Source organism: Macrobrachium nipponense, chromosome 8, assembly GCF_015104395.2.
Source record: "Macrobrachium nipponense isolate FS-2020 chromosome 8, ASM1510439v2, whole genome shotgun sequence".
Taxonomy (NCBI): Eukaryota; Metazoa; Arthropoda; class Malacostraca; order Decapoda; family Palaemonidae; genus Macrobrachium; species Macrobrachium nipponense.
Window position 1 is genome coordinate 11,769,847 of NC_087203.1, and position 27,417 is coordinate 11,797,263.

General features: G+C 38.5%; 1 protein-coding gene across 1 annotated transcript in view; it reads right to left on the reverse strand.

Moving 5' to 3' along the window:
* Positions 1-27,417, reverse strand: part of LOC135222613 (pseudouridylate synthase TRUB2, mitochondrial-like) — a 131,159-nt gene that overhangs the window by 3,539 nt on the left and 100,203 nt on the right. The window contains 1 exon segment of the mRNA XM_064260710.1: positions 13,181-13,292. Coding sequence (XP_064116780.1) covers positions 13,181-13,292 — 112 coding nt within the window.

A 27,417-nucleotide genomic window follows, 5' to 3' on the forward strand; every position in this document is an offset into this window, starting at 1 on the left:
GCAGGAAGAAAGAGAAAAAGAACGTATGCATGAGTTGGAAATCGCTCAGTTAAGACAAAGCACTCTTAACAGTCAGTCAGGCCAGGACAAAAATGAAACTAATAGGTTAGGCATGAGTGCAGTGCTGAAATTAGTACCAAAGTTTGATGAGGAAGATGTAACAAAATATTTCATGTGTTTTGAGAAGTTAATGGAAAGAGTAGGTTCTCCTAAAGAAATGTGGACTTTATATTTACAGTCAGTTTTGAGTGGTAGGGCACTTACTGTGTATAGTTGCATGTCTAAGGAGGAATGTGATAATTATGATATTGTGAAAGAAACTGTTCTTAGCACGTATAGGTTAGTACTGGAGCCGTACCGTTAGAAATTTGAGAAAGGATGAAAATATTACGTATGTAGAATACGGTAAGAAGTTAGAAAGGCTGTTTTTTGATTGGTTAACTTCTGCTAAAGTTGAGGATTTTGATAGTTTGAAGAACTTATTGTTGTTAGAAAACTTCAAAGATAACGTATCCCCTGAGATTAAACTTTATATAGAAGATAGGTGAGAAGTATCTTTTGCAGGAGCAACTAGGTTAGCTGCCGAATATAGTCTAACTCATAATTTGAGTGTTAATAAGAAACGAAATGATCCTTCGTCTGGTAGAGTACAAAACAGTAAAGGTTTCAGTCCTAGTAATAGCAATGCGAGTAAAAGTGACTATTCCTGTTATACATGCGGAAAACCTGGTCATACGTCTAAGGTTTGTAAGAATAAAATGGCATCTAGTGGCTCAGAATTAACTTGTTTCCGATGTAATGGAAAAGGGCATTTAGCGAGAAATTGTGCAGTAGAAAGGAAGGACAGTAAGAAACCAGTGTCTCTAGTTAACCTTTCGTCAAGTAGGAATGAAGTGATGAGAGAAACTAGGAAATTTTTTGGTGAATTTCTGTCACAAGGCGTAGTTTCCTCTCTTGGAGGAGTAGATTCGAGAGAAGTGGTCTTGCTTTGAGAGACAGGAGCTGCTGTCTCACTGATTAGGAGAGTGTGTGTGCTGAACAGGGCAGAAATCAACATGGAAGAAAAAGTCATGTTAGGTGGATTTCCTAACACTTGTGTTCTTTGTCCTTTGTTGAAGTTGAATTTAGAAAGTCAAGTAGTGTCAGGAGAAGTGAAACTGGCAGTTGTTGACAGTTTGCCTGTGGATGGCGTTGACATTATTGTTGGTAATGACTTAGCTTTATCCAAGAATGTGAATCCTGTTGTGAGGGATATTTCAGTGCCTGAAATGGTAGTAACTAGGTCAGGTTTAGATACAGACATAGACTACGGTCATAATTTGATCGTGGATTCGAACGATAGTGAGTTCGTGGATTCGAAGGAGTGTGATAGAGGTGGCGAGGTTGGTCTTGGCATGAGTGTGGCTGAGAAACCTAACTCTATTGTTGACAGTGATAGCCAAACGGAAGGTGTAGCTGTCGAGAGTAACGTAGTAAATGTACCGGTATCTAGTACTAGTTACGGTGATGAATTAGGCTCTAACATTTAGGATAAGGATGAGCTGGTCAAGTTGCAGAGAGAGGATGAGAGACTAACCCGAATTTTTGAGTGTGAGCTGGATGATGATCTCGAAGATATGTGTAAGGAAACTTTTTGTTTAAAGGACGAAGTTTTGTGTCGTTATGTTCGTCCTAAGTCAGGTAGTAAAGGGGAAATTCGTCCTAAGTCAGGTAGTAAAGGGGAAATCACCGAACAATTAGTGGTTCCTAGGAAGCTTCCTGAACTAGTTTTGAAGTTAGCACATGATGAGCAAGGACAAATTTAGGAGTAAATGAAACTTTCAGGTCTATTAGTAGGGCATACTTTTTGCCTAAAATGAGAAGTGACATGAAGAGGTATGTTTTAAGCTGTCATGAATATCAAATTGCCGGGAAACCGATTCAAGTAATTCCCAGAGTTCCGTTGTGTAATATTCCTTCAGTAGGCGAATCTTTTCAAAATGTAGGTATCGATATGGTCGGACCTTTGTCTGTAAGTAAGGGTAGAGAAGATTGCACAACTAATCTAGAGTATTATAAAAACAATTTAAGAGACGTTTGGCAACTAGCGGAGGAGAACGGAAGCACAAGAGGAAGTCAAGGGGAACTAAACGGAAACATGATATTAGAGCAAAACAGAGAAGTTTGTGTGTAAGAGATAAAGTTTTAGTACTAGTCCAGAAAGAAGGTCCCTCTTTACCTTATAAGTTCGGTCCTTTTTCAGTGTTAGAGGAGAGGGGAAATATACATTATGGAATTAATATGGGTAAGAGTAGAGCAAAGTCAATGAATGTAAACTTGCTTCAGAATTATAAAGAATGCCCCGTACCTTGGCCACTGCCAGTGTTCTATGTGACAGTGTTACTGAGAGAAATTAGTTTTGAGAAAACGCAAGAGGTGTTTTAGCCTTTCAAAGTTTTAATCAGAGTTCAGAAAATGGAAAAAGTAAGAGAGAAGGATAATGTTATAGCAGGTAGCTCTCTAGAGATTTCTCAGAATGAGTAGCCTAGTGACCGTTTTCTGTTTTCGCACAAGTGAGTGTGTGAGTGGAGAAGCGTGCGTGCTTGACTGGATTAGAGCTTTATGCAGAATTGTTCCCCTGCTGTTTAATTCTTGTTTCTCTTTAGAAAAAGATAAAATCAGTTGATTTCATTTTTTTCTCTTTGGGGGAACGTGTAATGGTAATTGCTGTATAGCAAAGAAAGATAAAGGAAAGGAAAACGCATCTTCGAGAAATTCTGCAGCAAGGAGGCATTCGCGCCTGTGTTGGAAGCGCCTGTTCTCGAAGTTGTACTGGAATCGTCAGGCGTGTTGTGGAGCACAACACGCACCCAAGTGTCGGGAGAAACGCAGTGAAATATGATGCAATATTCCGTCGAGAGTCTTCTAAGAAGTTCTAGTAATCTCGGGAGTCTGTGACGTTTGCCGTAGGCTCCGCCCCCAGAATGCCGTATAAATAAGACGGACGAAGTAGGAGAAAGCAGAGATCATCAGTTAGTCACAGAGTAAGAGATCAGTAAGAGCCACAGATCAGATTATCAGTGAGAGATCAGCAGCAGAGATCGCCAGAGAGAGATAAGAGAAGAAGGAACCAGGACGAAGGATCAGAGGAAAAGTCGCTCGAGAGTTGGTTGAATTCTGGTCAAGTCATCTTCAGGAGTGGACGACCGAGTTATTTCGACATTGAGCGAGACTTCAGAGAAGAAACGTTCTGCTAGAGGTTTTGGGAAGTTCCTGCCTTTCAAGTAGCAAGAGTAGACATTATTTTCTGCAATACGGAGGCAAGAAGGCGTCTACAATTAGAGTTCTCCTTTTGTGAAGCCATCGTTTCGAGTTGCAAAACTCGTCGGCAAGTACTTTCATTACCTCACTGTTCCCCCAGTTCATGCAGTGTAAGATTTTACCTTTTTTATGTAAATAGGAGACACCATTCTGCATTTATCTTTGTTAGTAAGCTTGTAAATAAACCTTTGTTGTGTTAGTGTTTCTTTCTATAATCGTATCCCCAGTTTCAACTGTTGGTGTTGAATTTTTTTTTTTATGGTACCGTTTTTTAACAACACTACAAAACGCCTTCCTCGGATCCTGAGACTTGGAGAGCTAAAAAGATCCAGGTTATTGGGGTGCAAATTACATCAGGTTTGGCTTAGGGTAGGGTAGGTTAGATTGGGTTAAGTACCCTACTTAACCTAACCCAACCTAGCCCCATTAAGAGAAGTTAACTACCCTCTGGTTGTTGTCATGAGACAAGAAGTTCCATGATATTGAAGAGCAGGTCTAGTAAGATTAGGTCAGAACTAGTTAGGCTAGGCTACATTAGGTTAAGTACCCAACCTAACCTCTTGAAGTGTAGGTGAATGCATTTAGTTGATGGTTTGAGGCACAAATTATCTCTAGAGGGGAATTGTGTACAACACCCCAAGAGGAAGGCTGTTGTCTCACCATTAGGCGAAGTCCTCTCACCTCTCTCAGAGTGGATGGGAAGGAATAGAGAGACCTTGTCGAAGACTAGGACCCCTCTTTCAATCTTCAAGAATTAGGCATCATCCTTGTTCTAAGAAGAGGATTGTAGAAGAGAACACTGAGGCTGTTGTACCAAGGAGTAGGCCTGATCCATACATCAATGGAGCTAGAAAATAAATCCGATCGCACAAGGAAAAAATCTTGCACGATCAGTACTGATTGACTCCTGTTTTGGAAGTGTAGGAAGGTATGGTTCTACGGAACTTCATTGTAAATGACACCAACCTGTAGTAAAAAACAAACAGGAATTGTAAGAAATCCCAGCTGATGAACTGAAACTACCTTGGCCCAGGAGTCAAAGGTTAATATTGGTAAGAGCAATCAAGAATCAAGTTTCAAATGTGAACGATGAAACAGAGATTTCTTCCTACCCGTAAAATGTTGAAGTTTCTATCTGAACAGGAGTGAAAGACAGTCAATTCAAGCAATGACAGTTGTATGGGTCTAACAGTAAATCATATTCATTTGTTCAGTTGAAGGCATTATTGAAATGGACGTTAGATACTATGATGAAAACAACCGATGAAGGTCACAAAATATGTCCGAAATGTCTGGAAGAACGATCCATTCATTTGAATGCTATGGCCATTTGTTCAGAGATGTGGATGTTTACTGAAAAAAAGAGGTTGACCACTACCGTGGAATAACATTCAAACTTACAATATGAAGGACGTAAAAGTTGGCAGAAGGATTCCAGTCACTTGTATGTAGATGGTATGTCCAGATGATCAAGCTAAAACACTTACGTGAGTAAAAGGCATTGCACAGAGAGCCTGTTGATGGTCTCGAACCTGGGTTGTCGTCTTTCTAAATGTCCACAGAAGTGCTATCCATGCTTTTTGCTCAACAAAAAATAAACAAGGCGGTGATCGGATGGGAATCAGTGCTTCAATGTGGCATGGCTGTAGGCTATCCCATTCTTTTCCCTAAACCTTCACACGAGCTTGGCTGTACTCCATTCCCAGACTTGCCATCCTGAGACAACTTCCACACCCCACCCTGTGACAGCTGTGTGTCAATATATAGCTGTATGTCTATGCTGTCATGTCCGTGGCCAGGCGAACTCAAACAACAAACCCAATTTTTCCTAGGAAGGCAAGATGTGAGACAATGATGAGATGCTAAGCAGTGAGGCTGAATGGTTGAATGAATTGAACTAACTGCATGTACGTGCATGTCTTCACACATGCGAACATGCGACAGGACACTGTCACGGAAGCTGGAACGACATTATTATTATTATAAAGGATTAGTTTATCCAGACCTCTGAGCTTAACAACGGCTCTTTTCAGGCTGGTTTTCAGGAATTAATCCTGAAAAAAAATTAGAATTTATTTAGGAAACCGGTTTTACTTAGGAAGATGATGATCCTATTACCGTAAATACAAAATCTTTGCCTACAGCCTTTCAATGTCGTTTTTTGCAAATATAAGTTTCTTTGATGGTTCCAAATTGGACAGTCAACTAATAAGTGTTGGACAGTCAATGGTGTCTGGCATGTACTATATTTCATTGGGTCAGGATGTGGATTTGACATCAAATGACCATGTGAAAATCTAGTACGGGCTGTATGGCCTATATGTAGTCTTGTTAATAACACTTCTTTTGCTCTTTCTTTTTGAGATGATGACATCCATGAATTAACTTCGCTTTTTATATTTCTCAGTTTGTTTGTAGTTGGCACTGATGTCCAATCTATTTGCCAGTCTTGATATATTAAAGGCTTAATTGAGGTTATCCAGTCTGATACTGGGGCATGTGTCTGTTGATGGAATAGTGCAAGCTAATTTGGCAACTGTATCTGCTTTTTCGTCTTCTTCCATTCCCACGTGCTGGAATCCAACATATTTTTATTAATAGTCATGATTGAACAAGTTGGTGTATTTTCATTTGGATTTCTTGTACAAGGTGATTTGTAGACTTGTACTTGTTTATAGCATCAATAGCACTTCGTGAGTCACTGAAAATTATGGTGAAAATTGCTCTCTTCCCAGATATTATGTTTAGTGCTATTCATATGGTTGCAAGTTCAGCTGTGCATACTGATGATATTGTGGGAAGACTTATCGTAACTAACTATCTTTTGAGAATGCTGAAGCTCCTCCTCCAGTATTGCTCTTTGATACAACTGTATAGATAATTAGTTGATCTCCCTTTCTTCTGATGTGCTCCAATGCATGTTGGCAGTACATTTCTGTGTTTGCCATATTTCTTTTTAGTAGATATGATGGAGCAGTACATTTTTACCCTTTTCAAAGCCCAGAGTGGTGGGAATTCCATTGCTGGATGGAAAGTTGGTTTAATATTATGTGAATAATATTTGGTTCTTTGTGGGAAAGAGCTAGCACTATGGTTTTCTAATCTTTGGTTATAATTCAGAAAGCAGGTAGCAGCAGATGTTCCTGTTTGAAGGGAAAGACCCCTACGCATTAGTTATCAAGTTGCGGTGATGTTTTATGGGTAATATGCCTGCTTCTACTAACAGGGAGTTTATAGGGGATGATCAAAATGCCCCCGTGCACTAACGTATTCCTTCATGATTCAGTGCATCTAGGGTTTTAAGTGTAGCTTCTGAGGCAGATGAATATATTGGGCAACAATAATCTATTATAGATAGTACTGTTGCTTTGTATAATATAAGCATGGTGTTACGTCCAGTTCCCCATTTGGTATGTGATAGTTTTTTCAATATGGCTAGGGCTTTTATGCCGTTTGCTTTAATGTATCTGAGGTGTGCTTTTCAGTTCAGGTGCTGATCAAACATCATTCCTAGGTATTTAACATTTGTGCAGAACTTTATTTTGGTATTATAAAGATAAAGCTTAATTGTTTGTTGTTTTAACCATCTTTTATCTTTATAGAAAATTATTACATTTGTTTTATCTATTGAAAATTGGAATCCTACTGAATTTTCCCAATTGGTAATATTTGAGATGGCTGTATTGAGGATTCTTTGGGCATGTCTTAGAGTGCTACTTGTATAATATATGGCAAAGTCATCAACATACAAGCTGTTTCTAATTCCTTTTGGTAAATTTATTGTAATATCACTGATTGCCAAAGCAAATAGAGAACAGCTTAAGACATTGCCTTGGGGGGTTTCTTCTTCCAATTCATAAACATTTGAATAAGAATTTTCTATTTGAATCTGGAAAGTTCTATCTGATAGAAAATTGTTAATAAAAATTGGTAAATGGCCTCTTATACCTTGATAGTGAAGTTTTTGCATGATATTAAGTCTCCATGTTGTATCATATGCTTTTTCTATGTCAAAAAAATATTGCCATTCTTAATTTTTTCTTATCAAATCTTTTTTGATATGATCTAGATAGGTTAGTGGTTCAAGAGTTGATCAACCAGCTATTGATCCTGATTGTGTTGGTGTTAGAATTGAATTTTTTTTTATGACATATGTTAGTTGTGAATTAACCATTTTTTCTAGTAGTATTTTACATAGACAGGTTGTCAAAGATATACTAGGTCTATAATTGGATGGATCACCTGAATCTTTCCCAGGTTTGTTTATTGGGATAATGATAGCATGTTAGCATTTATATGGTAAAATGTGTTTCACCAAGATGGTGTTATAGTATTTTAGTAAATATGATTTGACAATGGGGGCTAGTTTTTGTATCATTTCAAATGGTATTTTATCATGGCCTGGGGCTGATGGATGACATGAATCTAGAGCATTGTTTAATTCATCCATATTAAATGCATAATTATACTCTACGTCTTCAATAGTTTCAAAATTGAGTATAGTATTTTTCCCCTGTGTTCTTATATTTTGAAAATGTTCATTTAGATTGGAGTAGGCACTTATGTTTTCAAAGTGTTTCCGTATTATATTCGAGATTTCATATCGGTCATGATATAGTTTCCCATTTAGGTTTATTGCACTTCTTGGGTGTCTTATATATTTTCCATTAATTTTTCTTATTTTTTGCCAAATATCTTTCATAGATGTATTTGTTGACAAGCTGTATACATAATTTTTCCATGATAATATTTTCTCAGATACGACAAGTTTTAAAAATTTAGCATTATATTTGATATATAAAGGTTTAATATAATTGATTGTTATGTTGGTGACCACAATCTTGTTTAGTATATTTGTATGGTAGGGCAATTTGAGGGCTTTGAGCCATGTCTTAAGTCTGCTACGATTTCGACTTAATACACGTTTGATTTTGCTTAAAGTTGCTAAGGTTGGAGCCCACCATGGGACAGGGGATTTATTTGGGTGTGGCCTTGTTTTAGGTATGCTTTTATCAGCAGCATTTATTATGAAATCTGTGAAGAATTCACATATTGTTGTATTGTGGTCTTGGTTATGCAGAAATGGTGGTATATTTCTGGTATGCAGATTGCAAATGTCCCACTCTGCTTTTTGGATATTATACTTTAAAGGTGGCAATATTAAATTATTTAAATAATTAAGAACTATGGGGAAGTGGTCACTGGTATGAGTCATCCAGGACATTCCACTCAAGTCTTTCAGCTAAGTTGACTGAGCACAGCGAAATATCTACTGAAGAAAAGGTTAAGTGGGTACTGGAGAAGTAAGTTGGCACATCACTCATTTAGGCAGCACAGGTCATGCTCCAATACGTATTTCTCTATGTCTGTTCCATGGTGTGTCAGCAGGGTGACTGTTATCCCAAAAGGGACTATGAGCATTAAAATCTCCTACTATAAGTAGGGGTTCATGCAGATTACCAATTAATGCTGGTAGATCACTGAAATTCAAGCTAGAATTTGGTTGGTTGCATAAGTTACAAATTGTGATCATATTTTTGTCCGGCATATATAATTTGATGGCTGTTATCTGATATGATAAAGATGGTACGTTTAAAAGTTCATAGGTTATACTATTATGAACAATATTGCTGTGCCTAGTTTTCCATCATCAGTTGGTGAATATCAAGCAATTCTGTACTGTCAAATGTTTGTGGGGTTAGATCCTATGTGTTGTAGGCACATATATATTGGGTTGTGGTCTCATATGATTCTTTGTAATTCACCCAGATGTAGCCAGGTTAAGAGGCCATTTATATTCCATTGAATAACTTTTTATATTCCATTATTGGGAGGAATTGGTGTTAAATTCAGTAAATTGATTGCCGATTTTACTTTGCCTCGAAGTTTATATGCATTTAAATTTATTTGTGGTTTTTTAATTGTTGTATTTGTATGTAGGTTATTAGATTCAGCAGTTGTTTTTTTTCATAATTGAATAATAATAAGTCCATTTTTTATTTTACATTTTCCTTTTTATATTTTAAGGATTGAGAACATAATTCGTTCTCATGTTGGTTTGTTAAAGGGCATTTCCTTAATTTAATCAAATTATCTATACAATTTCGTAGTGTCGTCTGTCTTGGTGGTTAGTTGGTTATATGTACTTACAAAGCACTCATTACAACCACAAGACGAAGCATGTTTGGTGATGTTAATTATTGATTCAGAAGTACTATTTGATCTAGCTTTAGAAATTTCTGGTTTTGTAATTCTATTGGTGCTTTTCTGTAGTGATAACGACTGTCGGTTTGAGGGGTTATTTGTTTTGTTGTTGTTTATGGAATATTTGGGTCTTGTGGATGGTTGGAGTGATAGTTATACTTTGGTTTGGTTTAATGGTAAGATTTTCATTAGTATTATTTGATGAGAATTGTAAAGAGTGAATAATTGATTCTTTACTGTCCAAATGTTGGCTGTTTGATTGGGACTGAGGGTAATTGTGTATTTCCACTTGTGGTGAGGTTAGTACAAGATCTTTTTTAAAATGTTCTCCTGGTGTAGTTGGAGTTTCTTTGGATTGATTGTAATTTTCAATATTCACTTTTTTTCCCTTGGGTAGGGTTCGTTCCAATATTCTTTTCTTTTTGTCAGTTCAATTATTATTATTATTATTTGACTCCTCTTCCATTGGGAGTTCTTTTCCATGGATATCTGAATCTTCTGTGTTAGTAGTGGTACTGGTGGATATATCAACGTGCTTGTTTTGGGGTTCAGCATTTTTAATATGAGAATCAGTTTGTACCCTAATATTATCTTGTTGTGATCGGTATTTAGATTATTTGTTACATTTGCAAAAGAGTGGTTTTTAGATGGTTTACTGACTCCTCTTGCTTTTAGCTCGAGTCTAGCTTCTTTGACTGACATTCCTGTTCTATTCATCAACAACTGGAGCTGTGTGTTGTATTGATAAAAGGAGCATTCCTTAGATTTTGTGTGATGGGATTCTCCACAGTTGATACATTTTGGGGATTTACATTTCCAATTAGTAGTATGGGTGTCATGCACACACTGTGCATACTGCTTTATTATAGCATGTTTTGTATGTGTGCCCATACTTTGAACATTGAGTGCACTGAAGTAGTTTTGGTATAAATGGAAGCACTTCTCTATTTTGTCCAATAATTTTGATTTTGAAAGGGAGATCTTTGCCTATAAATTTTATTTTTGCAATATTAATTTGTATATTTTTATCTTTCATACTTGGAACTGAGTAGACTCCTAAATCATGAATATTATTGTATCTTAACCTAAGGGAGTGAGGTATCAATTGTTTTGAGGGTAGTCACTCTCCTTCAATGTTGGGTAAAATAACTGTGCCCTGTATATTCATTAATGTTTCATGACTAATTGTTATTTTTGTGCCATTTATTTCTTTTATATTTAAAAAGGTGGTGGACTGTTTTTTCGTGGTTACCTGAAGTAACTATCATTTTCTTTAATATATCAGCGTTCCATTTCATGTGTTGGACATATGTTCAATAATTTGTTTTCTATTATTGCTGTTGATATTTTATTTTCAGCTTTAAGTACTAGAAATCTCAACCAGTTATCTGGTCCAAAAAGATTATCAAAATGCACCAGTGTTGGATTAAGACGATAATTTCCATTTCTTTTTGGACCTTGCCTGATGTGGGTTATCTGTGTATCAGATTTGTTTCCTTTCTCTGTAAAGTATGGTTTCATTGTTATTATGTTTGAATCTTCTGATTGGTTTTTACTGTTTCGTAGAATTTCTATGGGCAGGTCTATGGGCCCTGCCAGGTGTTTAGGATCATATAATTTATTTGGAACTGGATGTTCCTTTGCTGCGTTATTATCTTGAACTGACTTAGGGAGATTCAGGGATAAACTTCCAGTGGTCATCAACTGTGCCGAATTTCGTCCATCAAGGAGCCCAGGGATACTAAAAACTTTAGTCGTATTTATCATAAAAAATATTTGAGAAAAAAAAAATAATTGGCATTTCGTGAAGTTAAATCTTCCGCCAGCAGCACAAGTGAGAAATGACTCCCAAATGTCCACATCCCTACCCTACCCCAAAAGGGGGTGGTATAACATGATTAGTATGGCTCAAGAGTAAGCAATACTCGCTTGGTAGGACTAGGAGTATAAAGAAAATACAATTATCCCCGTCCTAACCACGTCATGGGCAACCCGGACAGAATACCGAGAGTTCTATTCCTAGAACCAGGCCCCCCTGGAATCCGTGGTCCAGCTCCACAGAATAGTTCCGCCTGGAAAACCTGGTCCGAACATTGTCGGGTAGATGATGGATCTACCACATTTCCCACTATTTAGCTTTGGATTTAACTTCAATCCAAGTTATGATATGTTTTCTTATTTTTAAATATTTAAAATTTTGACAAAAGTGGAAAAATCCACAGATATTAACCCAAAAATATATAATGTCATATGGGACTCTTGGGTTCAAACCTGGGAAGAAATTCCTGAGGTTCGAGATCCCCCTCACCACGTCAAGGTGGTCCCAAAATGAGGGGGAGCTGGAACGACAATCAGAGGGCTTCCTGGGAGAGAATGAACAGGGAGGAAGGAGTTATGGAATGACTGAGACTAATGTCACAGATGTGTGAGCAACGAGGCGACATCAGCCTAGGATGGAAACGTACACGGCCTAGCAACAAATCAACAACAGCCTAGGCTCCAAACACATCTACAGCTGTGCAGAATCTACAATGTCCATTGTACAATTAAGGGACACAGAAGGAATCAGCTGAACTTCCAAAGTCTTCACTATGCGGGATTTCTTAGCAGAAGCCTTGTCATCCTTCCTACGAACATGAACAAAGGGCTCGGAGGGAAGATGACACTGCTGTAGATTTCCGATTGCCAATCTCTGCTTGGTGTGAAATAATGATGGACAAGAAGCGGCTGGATGTACACCCAATCATCAGTGAGACAGCAGTAAGCTGGAGTGGGAGAACCATTGCCATGGTTGGGCAAAGATGGAGAAGAGATAGAGATGGTTCTGTCTTAAATGAGGAGCAGCAACAAAATCGTTAACCCTCCATCTAACAGGAGAGGACCAGGCAGTAGAAGATGAAGACGAAGAAGAGGAATCGGAGTATTAGGCAAAGGAGTAGGAGGAGTAAGGATCAGAGACATTACAGGAGAAAGAGAAGAAACAGTAACCTCCTCAGCTATGTCAGGAATTACTAAAGAAGCCCTACTTTCAGCTCTAAGAGCTGCCTTCCTTTTCCTATCCCCGTTAAGCTTACCTAAATGCGCTTTCAAGGCTTTCCATTTACCCTCTTCCTAATCCTTACATTCTGGACAGGTTAATTCTACCGAACAAGCCTGGCCCCTACATTTAACACATTTAGTATGGGAGTTAAGTCTGGTCTTACAACCCTCAGAAAAATATCTAATACTTGAAATGCTGGAATCTGACATAATGATGTCTAATCCAAAGCTAAATAAGCAACAAACCACCACAAATAAATGAATACGTCACCAAAGTATGGAATTCCACCAAAAATGACGAGATGAATGCCAAACTCTACTGTTGTTATCATGGAGCCGGCAGAAAAACAAATGATGGAGTTTTGATGGAGTTTGACAATCTGTGCCTTTCGTTCCCGAAAGTGGGCGGGTCCTTTTCACCTGCACAAGCGATGGCAGCACCAACGCAAATTTGAATTTTTGACTGCTGTGGTTAAGAAAGCTTACAGTTCATTATAACTGCTTGGTAAGTCACATGTATAAAATTCAGGTTTATACTTCATCCTAGTGTTTAATTCAAATGTTAACCCTTAAAAGAATCTTTACTTATAAAGGTTTAACAACGATGACTAATTTTCACACAAAATTATTTACTAACCAATTGTAAAATCAGGAGAGTTGAATTCTACAAGCTTGATGTTGTAAACCAGTGGTGGTGATTTCTCACCTGGTCTCACAAGGCCTTCAGCTGACATAGCTTCATAAGCAGCCTGCAATTTTAAAAATGCAATTACTGTCTCAGACGTAAAAATATACTGTAGTACTGTATGCCAATAATTGTGTATGAGAACAAGTGGTGGAAAAACTAACCTCAGACACAGCTGGTCAAGCTAAATTGAGTTCACTAGGAATGATATACCTTTTACTTTTGGATTACAGGCAGTCCCTGGTTATTGGCGGAGGTTCCATTCCAATGGTTTGACAATAAGCAAAAATTGCTGATAACCAAAAATTGGCAATTTTAAGTTAATGGCACCTCTGTTAGGTATGTATTGGCCCTATTACCTGATTATCTGCACATTTCAGTTCTAAAAATTGCCTATTTTTGGTGCCAGACAAGCCCCATACAACCGGATCGCTGATAATCGGGGGCTGCCTATACAGAGTAAAAAAATTTAAATTTTATAAGACTCCTACAAACACAAGGTTCTAGCTTAATCTACTAAGGTAATCAAATTACTAACTGCAGAATTCTTCTTATTGCTCCACTTAATCATCCAGGCTAAGGACATCCCTATACAAGTACTGCTATCATACAAAATGACAAATTTTAGAATCAATTTGTATTTTCCATAGCTAACAAACCTGAGGTCTTAACAATAGGATTTTACCAGCTGCGCTTGGAAATATCCTATTGTTAAGCCTGAAGGTTTGTTCCGTATATGAAAAAATACCTAATTACTGAAGTGCTTAGAAATTTCAAAGATCCCTTGGTAATTTTACTATAAAAGGGATTTTGACGTAGGAAAAATCTATTTCTGGGCGAGGAAGCCGTGTCGCCCAGTGAAATGTGTCCTCTTTAGCACTATTTCTAGTAAAATATTGCTATGATACCAGAGAACTGCTAAATTGGACATGTCAGAAGTCTCTGACTCGCTCACTCTTTAACTGAGATGATTTACGGCTCATAAAGTTTGTACGTACTGCCATGCTATGACCTTTGATAAACTGGAGTCTGTCTATTTCTGGTATGACATGAACTTTGGTACACTAGAGTCTAAAATGATATTGTTAAGATACAATAAAGTTTTGTACATACTTACCCGGCAGATATATACTTAGCTAATGTCTCTGACGTCCCGACAGAATTCAAAACTCGCGGCACACGCTACAGGTAGGTCAGGTGATCACCCTCTCCCGCCGCTGGGTGGCGGGAATAGGAACCATTCCCGTTTTCTGAATCAGATTTTCTCTTCCACCTATCTCCTGAGGGGAGGCTGGGTGGGCCATTAATCGTATATATCTGCCGGGTAAGTATGTACAAAACTTTATTGTATCTTAACAATATCATTTTTGTACATGCAACTTCCCCGGCAGATATATACTTAGCTGATTAGCACCCTTGGCGGAGGGTAAGAGATAGCTAAACATTCATACAAAAATAAAAACAGGGAAACAATATCTATTGTAGGCAACATAAAAAACCCTTGGTTCCTACCTGATTGGGCAGAAGACTTCATGATTACTGTCTATGAGTCTGCTTGCCTCCAGAACTTCAGTAAGGATGAGACCTGTTACTGACAGTTCTTCTGGGTCTTGTCAATGGGGGCCAGCCCGCTTATTTGACAGAGCCTTGTCTCGGATCATACCAATGGGGAAAAACCCACTTCTATGGCAGAGCCTTCACCTTCATCATATCAATGGGGACTAACCCTCTTACATGACAGAGCTTAGGTCCAAACAAATATCAAGGAGCATGAAAAAACCAATCCCGACCACCTGACCACACTATTATTGTTAACACTACGATTTGAAAGTGGCACATTCCCAAATGCCCTTCCAATCGACCATAAAAACACAACACCAAAAATTTAAAAATTTCCTAATCTAACTATTATAAAGGATTAGTTTCAGCTCCCTGCCCCAGCAACGAATCCGCAGACACGTACGGTCCGAGGGAGAAGCACTTATCATAAGTGACCCGCACGTCTCTTAAAATCAGATGCAAAAACCGAATTGCATCTCCAGTAGGTGGATTCTACAAGCGCCTGTAGAGACATATTCCTGTGGAAAGCTAAAGAGGTAGCTACAGCCCTGACCTCATGAGCTTTTACTCTTAGGAGTCTAGTGTTCCTCCTCACAGGATGCATGAGCTTCTCTAATTACGTCTCTAATAAAAAACGCTTGAGCATTCTTAGAAATCGCTCTCTTAGGATTTCTCACCGAGCACCAAAGACTATCCACATTTCGACTAAGCCGTTTTTTCCTTTCTAAGTAGAACTTGAGTATCCTGACTGGACACAAAGTCCTTTCTACGTCTCTCCCTACCAAAGAGGACAATCCTTTAATCTCATAAGTCCTTGGCCATGGCTTAGAGGGATTTTCATTCTTCGCTAAAAACAGGGGATTAAAAGAGCATACTGCAGAATCTTCCTTAAAGCCCACTGTTCCTTCTAAAGCTTGCAGCTCACTAACTCTCTTAGCAGAAGCTAGTGCAAAGAGAAATAGAAACTTCCTAGTCAAATCTCTGAAGGAGGAAGTATGAGGAGGTTCGAACTTCTCGGACATCAAGAATTTAAGCACCACATCCAGGTTCCAACTAGGTGGTCTTATAGTTTTGGACTTCGAGGTTTCAAAGGACCTTATCAAGTTGTGTAGATCCTTGTTCTCTGAGATATCAAGGCCCCTATGTCTGAAAACAGAGGATAGCACGCTCTTATATCCTTTAATTGTGGTAACAGCTAGATTGCATTTCTCCCTCAAATAAAGGAGAAAATCAGCTATTTCTGTCACAGAGGTACTGGAAGAGGATACTTTCTGGGCCCTGGTCCACCTTCGGAACACCTCCCACTTCGACTGGTAGACCCGTAGAGTTGAAGGTCTTCTGGCTCTTGCAATAGCCTTCGCAGCATTGCGTGAAAACCCCCTCGCTCTGACGAGTCCTTCGACAGTCTGAAGGCAGTCAGACCGAGAGCATGGAGGTTTTTGTGGTATCTGTCGAAGTGGGGCTGTTTGAGAAGATCTTTCCGCAGTGGAAGGGACCTCAGAAAATCTATCATCCATTCCAGTACCTCTGTGAACCAATCTTGTGCTGGCCAGAATGGAGCGATGAGGGTCAGTTTTGCTCCCTCTGAAGAGACAAACTTTCTTACTACCTCTCCTAGGATCTTGAAAGGCGGAAAAGCGTACCCGTCGATCCCCTCCCAATTGAGAAGAAGACCGTCTACTGCCACTGCCCTTGGATCTGATATTGGTGAGCAGTAGTTTTCCAGTCTCGCATTCCAATGCGTTGCGAAGAGGTCGATATTGGGTCTCCCCCAGAGGTTCCAGATCTTGTTGCAAACTTCTGAATGCAGAGTCCATTCCGTGGGAAGGACCTGATCCCTTCTGCTCAAAAGGTCTGCTCTTACGTTCTTTTCCCCTTGGATAAATCTGGTTAGGAGAGTTATCTTCCGTTCCTCGGTCCACAGAAGGAGCTCCCTTGCTTTCTCGAAAAGGGAGAATGAGTGGGTCCCTCCCTGCTTTCTTATGTAGGCTAGAGCTGTCGTGTTGTCCGAGTTTACTTGCAACACGGAGCCCAGAACTTGAAGTTCGAAGTGAGCGAGAGCTAGATGCACTGCTGCTAGCTCCTTTTTGTTGATGTGCCAGGACACCTCTTCCTCCTTTATCTTCTTTGAGAGCCGAAATGAGTCCGAAAGATCTTGGTGCTTCTGATCCCAATTCTCCCTGAGGAAGAATTGTAGGGGTCTTAAGTGCAGCCTCCCTAGAGAAACGAACTGTTCCAACAAGGAAAGGGTCCCCAGAAGACTCATCCAATCCCTCGTGGAACATTGTTCTTTCTCTAGGAATGTCTTCACTTTCTGTAAACATCTCTCCTGTCGTTCCTTTGATGGATACGCCCGAAAACCCCGAGAATCCATCAGAATCCCCAGATAGACAATGCTTTGCTGGGGATTCATCTGGGACTTCCCGAGGTTCATCAACAGTCCCAAGGACTGAGCTAGATCCAGCGTTAATTTCAAGTCCTCCAGACAGCGACTCTCTCTCTCTCTCTCTCTCCTCTCTCTCTCTCTCTCTCTCTCTCTCTCTCTCTCTCTTGGGAACTTGATTACTTTTCATAAGCAGTTGTGAGCCATATATTTTTGGGTAAGGGTAAAAAATATAAAATGACGTTGAAATATCAGTGTTTTAGGATTATAATAATTTAAAGTGTATTTTTGTTTGAACCATTAAAATAAGCAGTTATAAGCATTTTAGTTAAAGGTATGTAGCACTACTTAGTTCACTTCTCTCTCTCTTCTCTCTCTCTCTCTCTCTCTCTCTCTCTCTCTCTCTCTCTCTCTCTCTCTCTCTCACCATGATGACAGCTACTGACTGGAAGGAGCTAATCACGCAGTAGGGTACCAGTTTTCCTCAATGCTGATTGGCTTGAAATAGGCAGTTAGTACATACAAAAGTTTTTAGAGGGGGTTCCAATATTTCCTTAAAATGTGTTAAATGCTCTACAAAGGAATTAGTAATTAATAAGTCATAATATTATATAAAGGGCAACAGACTTTGTTGAGTAATTGGAATGTTCAACAAGCAACCATGTGTTGTGTAAAATCTTCGACATTTCAACAGGCTGATTAGTGAATATTTTGGGTGAATGGACTGTGCCTGCTGACGATCATAAAACAGTTTGGGTCGAAGAAGCGAACATGTAAGCAAGCAAACTGACCTTGCAAAAGGATACGCATCACAAAGAACCTTCTAGAAGGATTTAGTGTGTTAGTAGGCACGGACATCAGGACCTGTGCGAGTGGAATATAATGAGATATCAGGTGAAAGGTGTTTCATTAGACGGCAGACTCTTTAAGTGGTTATCTATGAGGAAAGCCAGAGACAGACGGCGCACAGAGGGCGCACAGAGGTCCAGGAGTGAAGAGACATTTTATTGAACATTGAACACTTTCCAGGTGCCCTGTTTGAAGACTATGTTCAGTGGAAGACATTTGAGTTTCTAATCATTCCCCACCCCCCCATGTACACAGGAATGTTTCTTTATTTTATTCCCATTTTTTTCTCATCTATTTTTTATTTGATTTTTGAGGGAAAATCCCTCAGATGGATTCAATGTTGCCACATATAATGGCAATTCTTTACTTTTTTTTTTACCAACATTTTTATCTCTCAGTTCGTGGGGAAAACAGATAATTACTATGAGAATTAACCCTTAAATGCCGAGCCGCTATTTACCAAAGTGTCTCTCGTATCCTGGCGGCGTTCGGGAGTTAGCGCCGAAGCGGAAAAAAGTTTTTTTCAAAAAATCCCAGCATGCTTAGTTTCTAAGATTAAAAGTTCATTTTTAGCTCCTTTTTTGTCATTGCCTCAAGTTTAGTATGCAACCATCAGAAATGAAAAAAATATCATTATCAAATATAAATATTGGAATATATGACAGCGTGAAAAAAATGTCATATATAATTGTATACAAATCGCGCTGTAAGCAAAACGGTTAAAGCTAATGAGTTAATTTTATTGTTGTTGTATTGTACACTAAATTGCAATGATTTTGGTATATAACAAATTATAAAACGACCAAAGCAACACAGAGAAAATATTATCACAAAATGATGCATGAATTCGTAACGAGCGGACATAAAAAGTTTTTTAAAAAATTCACCATAAATCTAAATATTGTGCTAGAGACTTCCCGTTTGTTGCAAAATGAAGGTAATTGATTGAATATTACTAGATTGTAAGTGTTTAGCTTACAATTGGAGTTTTTGACCATTTTGGTTGAGTTAAAGTTGAGCGAGGGTCAAATTTTTTCTATTTTTGTGATTTATATGAAAATATTTAAAACTGATAAAAGCTACAACCAAGAATTATTTTTTGTTGTATTCTACATGAAATTGCACACATTTTCATATATAAAACTTCATGTAACGGTTAATATAAAACGGTGTAGACACTACAATAAACTGACGAAAGAATTTCTGAGATTTTCGGCAGAGTTGCTGAGCACGCGGACGTAAGGAAAAAGTGTTTTTCAAAAATTCACCATAAATCGAAATATTGTGCTAGAGCCTTCCAATTTGTTGCAAAACGAAGGTAAATGATTGAATATTACTAGAATGTAAGAGTTTTAGCTTACAATCGCGTTTTTCGACCATTTCGGTCGAGTCAAAGTTGACCAAAGGTTGAAATTTTGGCCCTTATTGTGATTTACGTATATGAAAATACTTCAAAACTGATAAAAGCTACAACCATCAGTTGTTTTTTGTTGTATTTTACATGAAATTGCGCACATTTTCATATATAAAACTTTATGTAACGGCTAATATAAAATGGTGCAAAAATTACAACAAAGTGACGAAAGAATTTCTGAATTTTCGGCAGAGCTACCGCACGCAGACGTAAGGAAAAAGTTTTCTTCAAAAATTCACCATAAATCGAAATGTTGTGCTAGAGACTTCCAATTTGTTGCAAAATGAAGGTAAATGATTGAATATTACTAAAATGCAAGATTTTTAGCTTACAATTGCATTTTTCGACCATTTCAATCGAGTCAAAGTTGACCAAAGGTTTAAATTTTGGCACTGTGATTTTTATGAAAATATTTCAAAACTGATGAAAGCTACAGTCATATTAGTTATTGTATTCTACATGAAATTGCACACATTTTCATATATAAAACTTTATGTAACGGCTAATATAAAACGGTGCTAACATTACGACAAACTAACGAAAGAATTTCTGAGATTTTCGGCAGTTACTGCAAGCGGAGGTAAGGAAAAGTGTTTTTCAAAAATTCACCATAAATCGAAATATTGTGCTAGAGTTTTCCAATTTGTTGCAAAATGAAGGTAAATGATTGGATATTACTAGAATGTAAGTGTGTTAGCTTACAATTGCATTTTACGACCATTTCGGTAGAGTCAAAGTGACCGAAGGTTGAAATTTTGGCACATCGTGATTATATGAAAATATTCCAAAACTGATAAAAGCTACAACCATGGGTTGTTTTTACTTGTCTTCTACATGAAATTGCGCACATTTTCATATATAAAACTTTATGTAACGGCTAATATAAAACTGTGCAAACATTACAACAAACTGACAAAGAATTTTTGAGATTTTCGGCAGTTACCGCGCGTACGTAAGGAAAGTTTTTTTTTTCAAAAATTTACCATAAATCGAAATACTGTGCTAGAGTTTTCCAATTTGTTGCAAAATGAAGGTAAATGGTTGAATATTACTAGAATGTAAGAGTTTTGGCTTACAATTGCGTTTTTCGACCATTTCGGTCGAGTCAAAGTTGACCAAAGGTGGAAATTTTGGCACTTTTCATGATTTATATGAAAATATTTCAAAACTGATAAAAGCTACAACCATGGGTTGTTTTTGTTGTATTCTACATGAAATTGCGCACATTTTCATATATAAAACTCTGCAACGGCTAAATATACAACGATGCAAAAATTACGACAAAGTGACGAAAGAATTTCTGAGATGTGTCGCTGACGCTTTTTAGTGCGAGAAGAAAGAAATTCGCGCGTGTGCGCCTGGGTAACGCTTGTAAACAAAACAACAGCTTGATCCGTGAACTCCCAGCATCCCTCAAGGCACATGATTTCAAATATTTTGCAAACTAGGCCTATAACTATTTTTCCGCGAATATTTAAAAAAAAATTTTGTAGTCGACGTACCGTACGTCCGATTAGCCCCCGACAGACAATTTTAGTCAACGTATAATATGTCCAATAGGCGTTTAAGGGTTAATATGTCTTGATGGGAGATAGTGTGACATTCACTTGAGATGTGTTTTGCTAAGTGATTATACTTCATGTCTTGGGTTTTTCCAATTCAGTTTACTTTTTTTTATCATGTTAGTTTTTGAGGAAATAAGAGTTCTATTTTTGGATATCTTGCAGTTTGGTTTAGCCTAAATCTAATAACACTGAAAATAGTAGCAGATATGCCAGTTGCAGGTTTTCTTAAGGTAGGTGCCAGATATGTTAAGAGGTTCCATGTTTCCAAGTTTTCTTTTTAGACAAGGCCATAAATAGGCCTTGTAATAGTGGTGGTAGTGTAGTGCTCAATTAGGGGGAAGTGCAATTAGGCATAAAGCAAGCATAATTAAGTAATGAAACTGACGTCTTCGAAATGGTTTCAGGGGTTTGACGATGTTGAAACCGGCAACCAAGATAAGATACCACTGTCAGTGAATAAGGGCTTATTTTACAGGAATTATCAAAGCAGATATGCTATGAAAGAAGAGAAATTTAGGTGACTTGAATTTTTTATTACTCTCTCTCTCTTTTGAGGGTGTTACAAACCAAGAGAGGTTCACTCCAAGTTCGATATTATGATAAACAAAAAGAATTCAACACCAACAGTTGAAACTGGGGATACGAATATAGAAAGAAACACTAATAGAACAAAGGTTTATTTACAAGCTTACTAACATAGATAAATGCAGAATGGTGTCTCCTATTTACTAAACAAAGATACAGTAAAATCTACACTGCATATACTGGGGGAACATTGACGAAATGTTAATACTTGCTGGCAAGTTTTGCGCTGTCGGAGCGGTGGCTTCACAAAAGGAGAACTGTAGTTGTAGACGTCTTCTTGACTCCGTATTGCAGAAAATAATGTCTATTCTTGATACTTAAAGGGCAGGGACTCCATGAAACCTCTTGTAGAAAGTTTCTTCTCTCAAGGCTTGCTCAACGTCAAAAATACCTCGGTCGTTCTCCCTGACTGGACGACTTGACCAGAATTCAACCAACTCTCGAGCGCCTTTTCCTCTCTGATCCTTCGTCTGTTCCTTCTTCTCTTATCTCTCTCTGATGATCTCTGATCTCTGCTGCTGGGCTCTCAATGATAATCTGATCTGTGACTCTTACTGATGATCTGCTCCCTCCTACTTCGTCAGTCGTATTTAAACAGCATTCTGGGGGCGGGGCTTACCAGCGAACGTCACAGGCTTCCGAGATGACAGGAACGATTTAGAAGAATCGAAGAATCTCGACAGAATATTGCATCATATTTCGCTGCGTTTCTCAAGACACTTCGGCGTGTGTTGCGCTCCACAACACGCCCAAAGATTCCAGAACAATCATGAGAACAGGCGCCTCCAATACATGCGCGAATGCCTCCGTGCTGCAGAACTTCTCGAAAAACATGTATTTTCATTTCCTTTAGCTTATCTTTTGTCACTATGAAGTGCTTGCCATGACAGAGGGGCTGTGAATCCTTTTTTTTTTTTTTTTTGCATTGTTGGAGGCATTGCAACTGAAGGAGGGGTCATGGGATGTTGTGATTGACAAAAGTTTTCTAGTACAGTGTGAGTGGATGGTGTCAATTCTGCTCCAGTTTGGCAGAAATCTTTCGTACAGCAACAAAGCAAGAGGGGGAAGGTCCCTTAAGCATTTGCCACCTCCCTTATGCATTAATTTTCTCCTTACATCTCTCATCACCTCTAACATTCAGATGAGTCAAGAGTTTTGCTTATCCTCCTGACCCACAGACAATCAGCTGAGGGAATAACCTTGATCGTCCCCGCAGAGTTTAGAGAATATTGATTTTAGGAATATTTTATGTGGTAATTGGTTTGTGAGTGAAACTTGGGGAACATTGTTGGTGTTCTGATGATATTGAGATCCGGTCAAGTCTTAAATACCTGAGGTTTCTTTAATTTCGACAAAATGGCAGGAGGAGACAATGAGGATGAGACTTTGTTTCATAAAGTTACAACAATTGCATCAGGAGTTTGCCCTTTCCAAGGCATTGTAAATGGTGTTCTTCCTCAACCAGTGCAGATTTTTATTGAAGGAGTTAATCATTTTTAAAATGCCAAGGGAATCAAAATGGTGCAGAGGCATTCAGAGCCAAAGGCCTTGGTGGATTCCAATAAAGGAGGCTTAGCACATCACTGCCGTAGCTTTCAGTATACAAAATGCCAGTCAAGGACCGAGTTACAGACATTTCTGAGGACAGCCTAGGAAAGGTCAGAAGACCATGGTTGAGTACATATAGTTCTCAGCTTTTTTATTCAGCGAGAGAATTGATACAGAAATAAAAAAATTAACATGGGTAAATGGTAATAATATCTCCCTTGATAAATTGCACAGATTGTTACATTTTTCCTGGCTTCTACATGTCATTCCAAACGTCACTGTAGTTTGCTTTGATGAGAAGATCGAACCTACATCAGATGAAGGATTGATCTATTTTCAGGTTTGGAAGCACATGTCATGTCAAAATGTCCCACAGTTGATAACACTTTTGTTAATGGGACTATTCCAAGGAAATGAACATAAAGGGATTTAGGTTTACCTCCCCCACCCAATTATATGCCAAAGTGGATTACAATAAAGGATCCATGGATTCAAGGAAACAGTTGCGTTGTTTCAATTGTAATAGGCAAGAGTACACCAAGAAACAATGCAAGGAGGATAACCTAACACTGACAGAGGATCAGCCAATTCCCCAACTCAAAAGAGCTTTGAAAATACCAAGTTGTTATTACAAATCCATCAGTCATAAATAGCCTTGTGTGTGAAATGCATCCAGGCACACCAAATTAAATGTTGCAAAGAAAAATATCAAATTTTAAATCGATTTGTAGTTTTCATAACTAACAAACCTTTGGTCTTAATGCGGAGATAAATTGTCTAGCGCCAGCCGAGTCCAATAAAAAATATGTAACACAAGGAATTGGTGGTAATGGGAGTCAGCCAAGAGGGAAGGGGGAGGAAGCAGAGCGACCTGCTTTACTCATGCTATGCATCATCATACCAGTTCCCTTCCAGCCCATGAAAGAATGAAGGGTGGCCTGAGGTGGGCTGTATACATTAAAAACTGAAGATTTTTAGTTAAGAAAAATATGAATTTAAAATTTGTCATTCGTTCTTAACGTAGAGAAGACTTACTCTCGGAGGGAGGATAAGAAAGTCTTAGAGCCGTCTGGAGGTTTGGGCCACCTCGGATCACTTCCTGGCCAAAGATAGGACAAAGGAAGGAGTTGTAAGCTTCTGATCTGTTCAACTGAACAGCAGACATCTAGGCTAATAGATTATGTAAATACATAATCCAACCAGTTCCAGTATATGATGGAATTATTCTCACTACTGCCTGCAAGTGCGACCAGAGACCTCCAAACCGAGATTGGTCTGATCCCCCGCCTCTCTTCCATTCCATCCTCCTTACTCAATGAATCAGACGAAGAGGACGAAGCAGAGGCCTCTCCCGAAGGAGAGGGAGCAAGAAGGGGAAGCTTGCCGGGAGAAAGAAACGAGGATGAAGGGTCTGCCACTAAGAGAGCCGCTAGGGGAGTATAAACCTCAGACGACGCCTTGGTGCTCTTCCTCCGATAACGTTTCCTCCCTGCAAACTTCACCCACTTCACAGGGGTCCAGAAATGACACTCATCACACGTGAATTCTGGGTTACAATCCTGCCCATGCATGAAGTGCTGAGGGCATGAGGGTCAACCTCTGCAGAAGACCTAAAGTTATTACAGCCCTTCTCACCCACCCCAGGACATACACGCCAGGGGGAGGGTGTTACAGACAGGCTTACAGACTCATGGGTTTGCATTTTAGAAGAATATAATCAAAAGCAAACACACTCAAATATACCAACACAAAAAACAAGGAAAGATCCCACTGGAAAGCTGAGCTAGCAACAGACGGAAAGTGGAATGCGCATGTTCGGGTGGGCAGGACTCCTGCCACACAAATGGTAACTAAACTACCTAACTACATACCTTGTTCAAAACTCTAGTGGTCATTTTCCAGCTTCACCAAAAGTAATTCCTAATGTAAAGGACAGATAGTATGTATATTGTGGAACAATTTGATGACCTTCCTAAGAATATATCTTATAAAATGGCCAGTCTGCATTTCATTTAATTTCTTCTTGAGATCAGGATCTAATATAGCATCTGAAATAAAGTGCCTGACAAGGTTCCATAATGCAATCCCAATTGGCTTTGGATTTTGGCCAGAATGTTTTTTCCAATGGTGGCATTAGGAATACAGTAGACCCCATATTCGTATTCACATGGATGCATATCCAGACCCGACCAAATAGTTGAAATCCCGGAATAATTAAAAAGCCCTCTCAAAATGCTTGTAACAGCCTATCTTGAAAGTTCAATACCAAATGTATGCCTTGAATAGCATACAACATCAAATATACCTTAAATTATTATCCTACTACTGTATTAATCTGTGAAATTATATTTTTAATATAATTTCAAAGTATCTTAAACATTACTACCCTTAAAAATATATACATACATACTTCTAACCCTTCCAGCCAAACCAGAGAGAGAGAGAGAGAGGAGAGAGAGAGAGAGAGAGAGAGACGATTGAGAGAGAGGAGAGAGAGAGAGAGAGGAGAGAGAGAGAGAGAGAGAGAATTTTTTCTCTTTAATCTCTCAGGAATGTTAATTTATTTCTCTTTACTAGCAACAACAAAAATTATGTTTCTTTTTTGTCTTTCAATGATGTATAATCTTTACTACCCATTTTTATCACTATGAATGCACACACACACAAACAGTGTACATGTGTGTTAATACTAATTGGTTAAAGAGATTCAAATTAGCAGTAGTACTTATCTTTTCTCAGAGAGAGAGAGAGAGAGAGAGAGAGAGAGAGAGAGATGAGAGAGAGAGACGAGAGCCGAGAGAGAGAGAGAGAGACGAGAGAGAGAGAGAGAGAGAGAGAGACCTTACAGACCTTACAGTTCGTTCGGGTTGCCCCAGGTCCCTCAGTGTGAGGCACCTCTAATGTCTACCAGAGAGTTGCTAGTACATCTTCCTGTATATTTTGCATCTTCCAATCTTGGATGGTCTGGGATGCAGTTTAGATATTTGTCGAGCTTATTCTTAAACACATCTACGCTTACTCCTGATATATTCCTCAGATGAGCTGGCAACGCATTGAATAGATGCTGCATTATCGATGCTGGTGCGTAGTGGATTAATGTCCTGTGCGCTTTCCTTATTTTTCCTGGTATAGTTTTGGGCACTATTAATCTACCTCTGCTTGCTCTTTCTGATATTTTTAGTTCCATGATGTTTTCTGCTATTCCTTCTATCTGTTTCCATGCCTGAATTATCATGTAGCGTTTCTCTCTCCTTTCCTTTCTAGACTATATAATTTTTAGGATTGTAGTCTTTCCCAGTAGTCAAGGTCTTTAACTTCTTCTATTCTAGCTGTAAAGGACCTTTGTACACTCTCTATTTGTGCAATATCCTTCTGATAGTGTGGGTACCATATCATATTGCAATATTCAAGTGGACTACGAACATATGTTTTATAAAGCATAATCATGTGTTCAGCTTTTCTTGTTTTGAAGTGCCGTAACAACAATCCCATTTTTGCTTTACATTTTGCCAACAGAATTGCTATTTGATCAAGGCTTACGATGTCTCAAAGACATTAGTCCATCTGAGGAGACATCATGTGCTCACTTGTCTCTAGGAGCAGGTTTTACTGTTCATTCACAGTGTCCTAATGATTTTTTCTAGCTTTCCACACTGTTACTGTTTACACTTTTGGTGGCAGTTTATTCCATGTGGCACATATCTTGTATGTGAAGAACTTCCTGCAAAGAGATGTGTTGTATCTCTGCAGCTCCAGTTTCCATCCATTATTTCTTGTCTGGATTTTGTGTAAAGTAAATAGGTTACTGTCTACTTTTGTTATGCCTTTCAGTATTTTAAATGTTTCTATTAGTTGTCCTCGCAATTGTCATGTTTCTAAGCCATACATGTTCAGGCTCTCTAGTCGTCTTTGGTAACCTATTTGCCTGACAGATGGAATTAATTTTGTGGCTCTTGCTTGTACCCCTTCTAATCTATTTATGTACTTTCTTAAGGGGGCCGGCCGGCTAATGCCCTTTTTTAAGGACAGGACTTTCAATATGGTAAAAAAATAAACCCTATAAATCAAGAGAAAAAAATTTATAAAAAAATATGAAACAAAAATTGGAAAAAAGGGCTCTATTTGATTGTTCTATAATGTCTTTCTGAGTTATATACCAAAAAAATTCCAATGTTATAGCTTTAAAATTAAGTGAGAAGATAGATTTTGAAGGTCAATAAGTATAGTTTTGAGATACGGGCGTTCAAAGTTTTCCTTCGTATTTCTATAAAGACAATGTTAATAA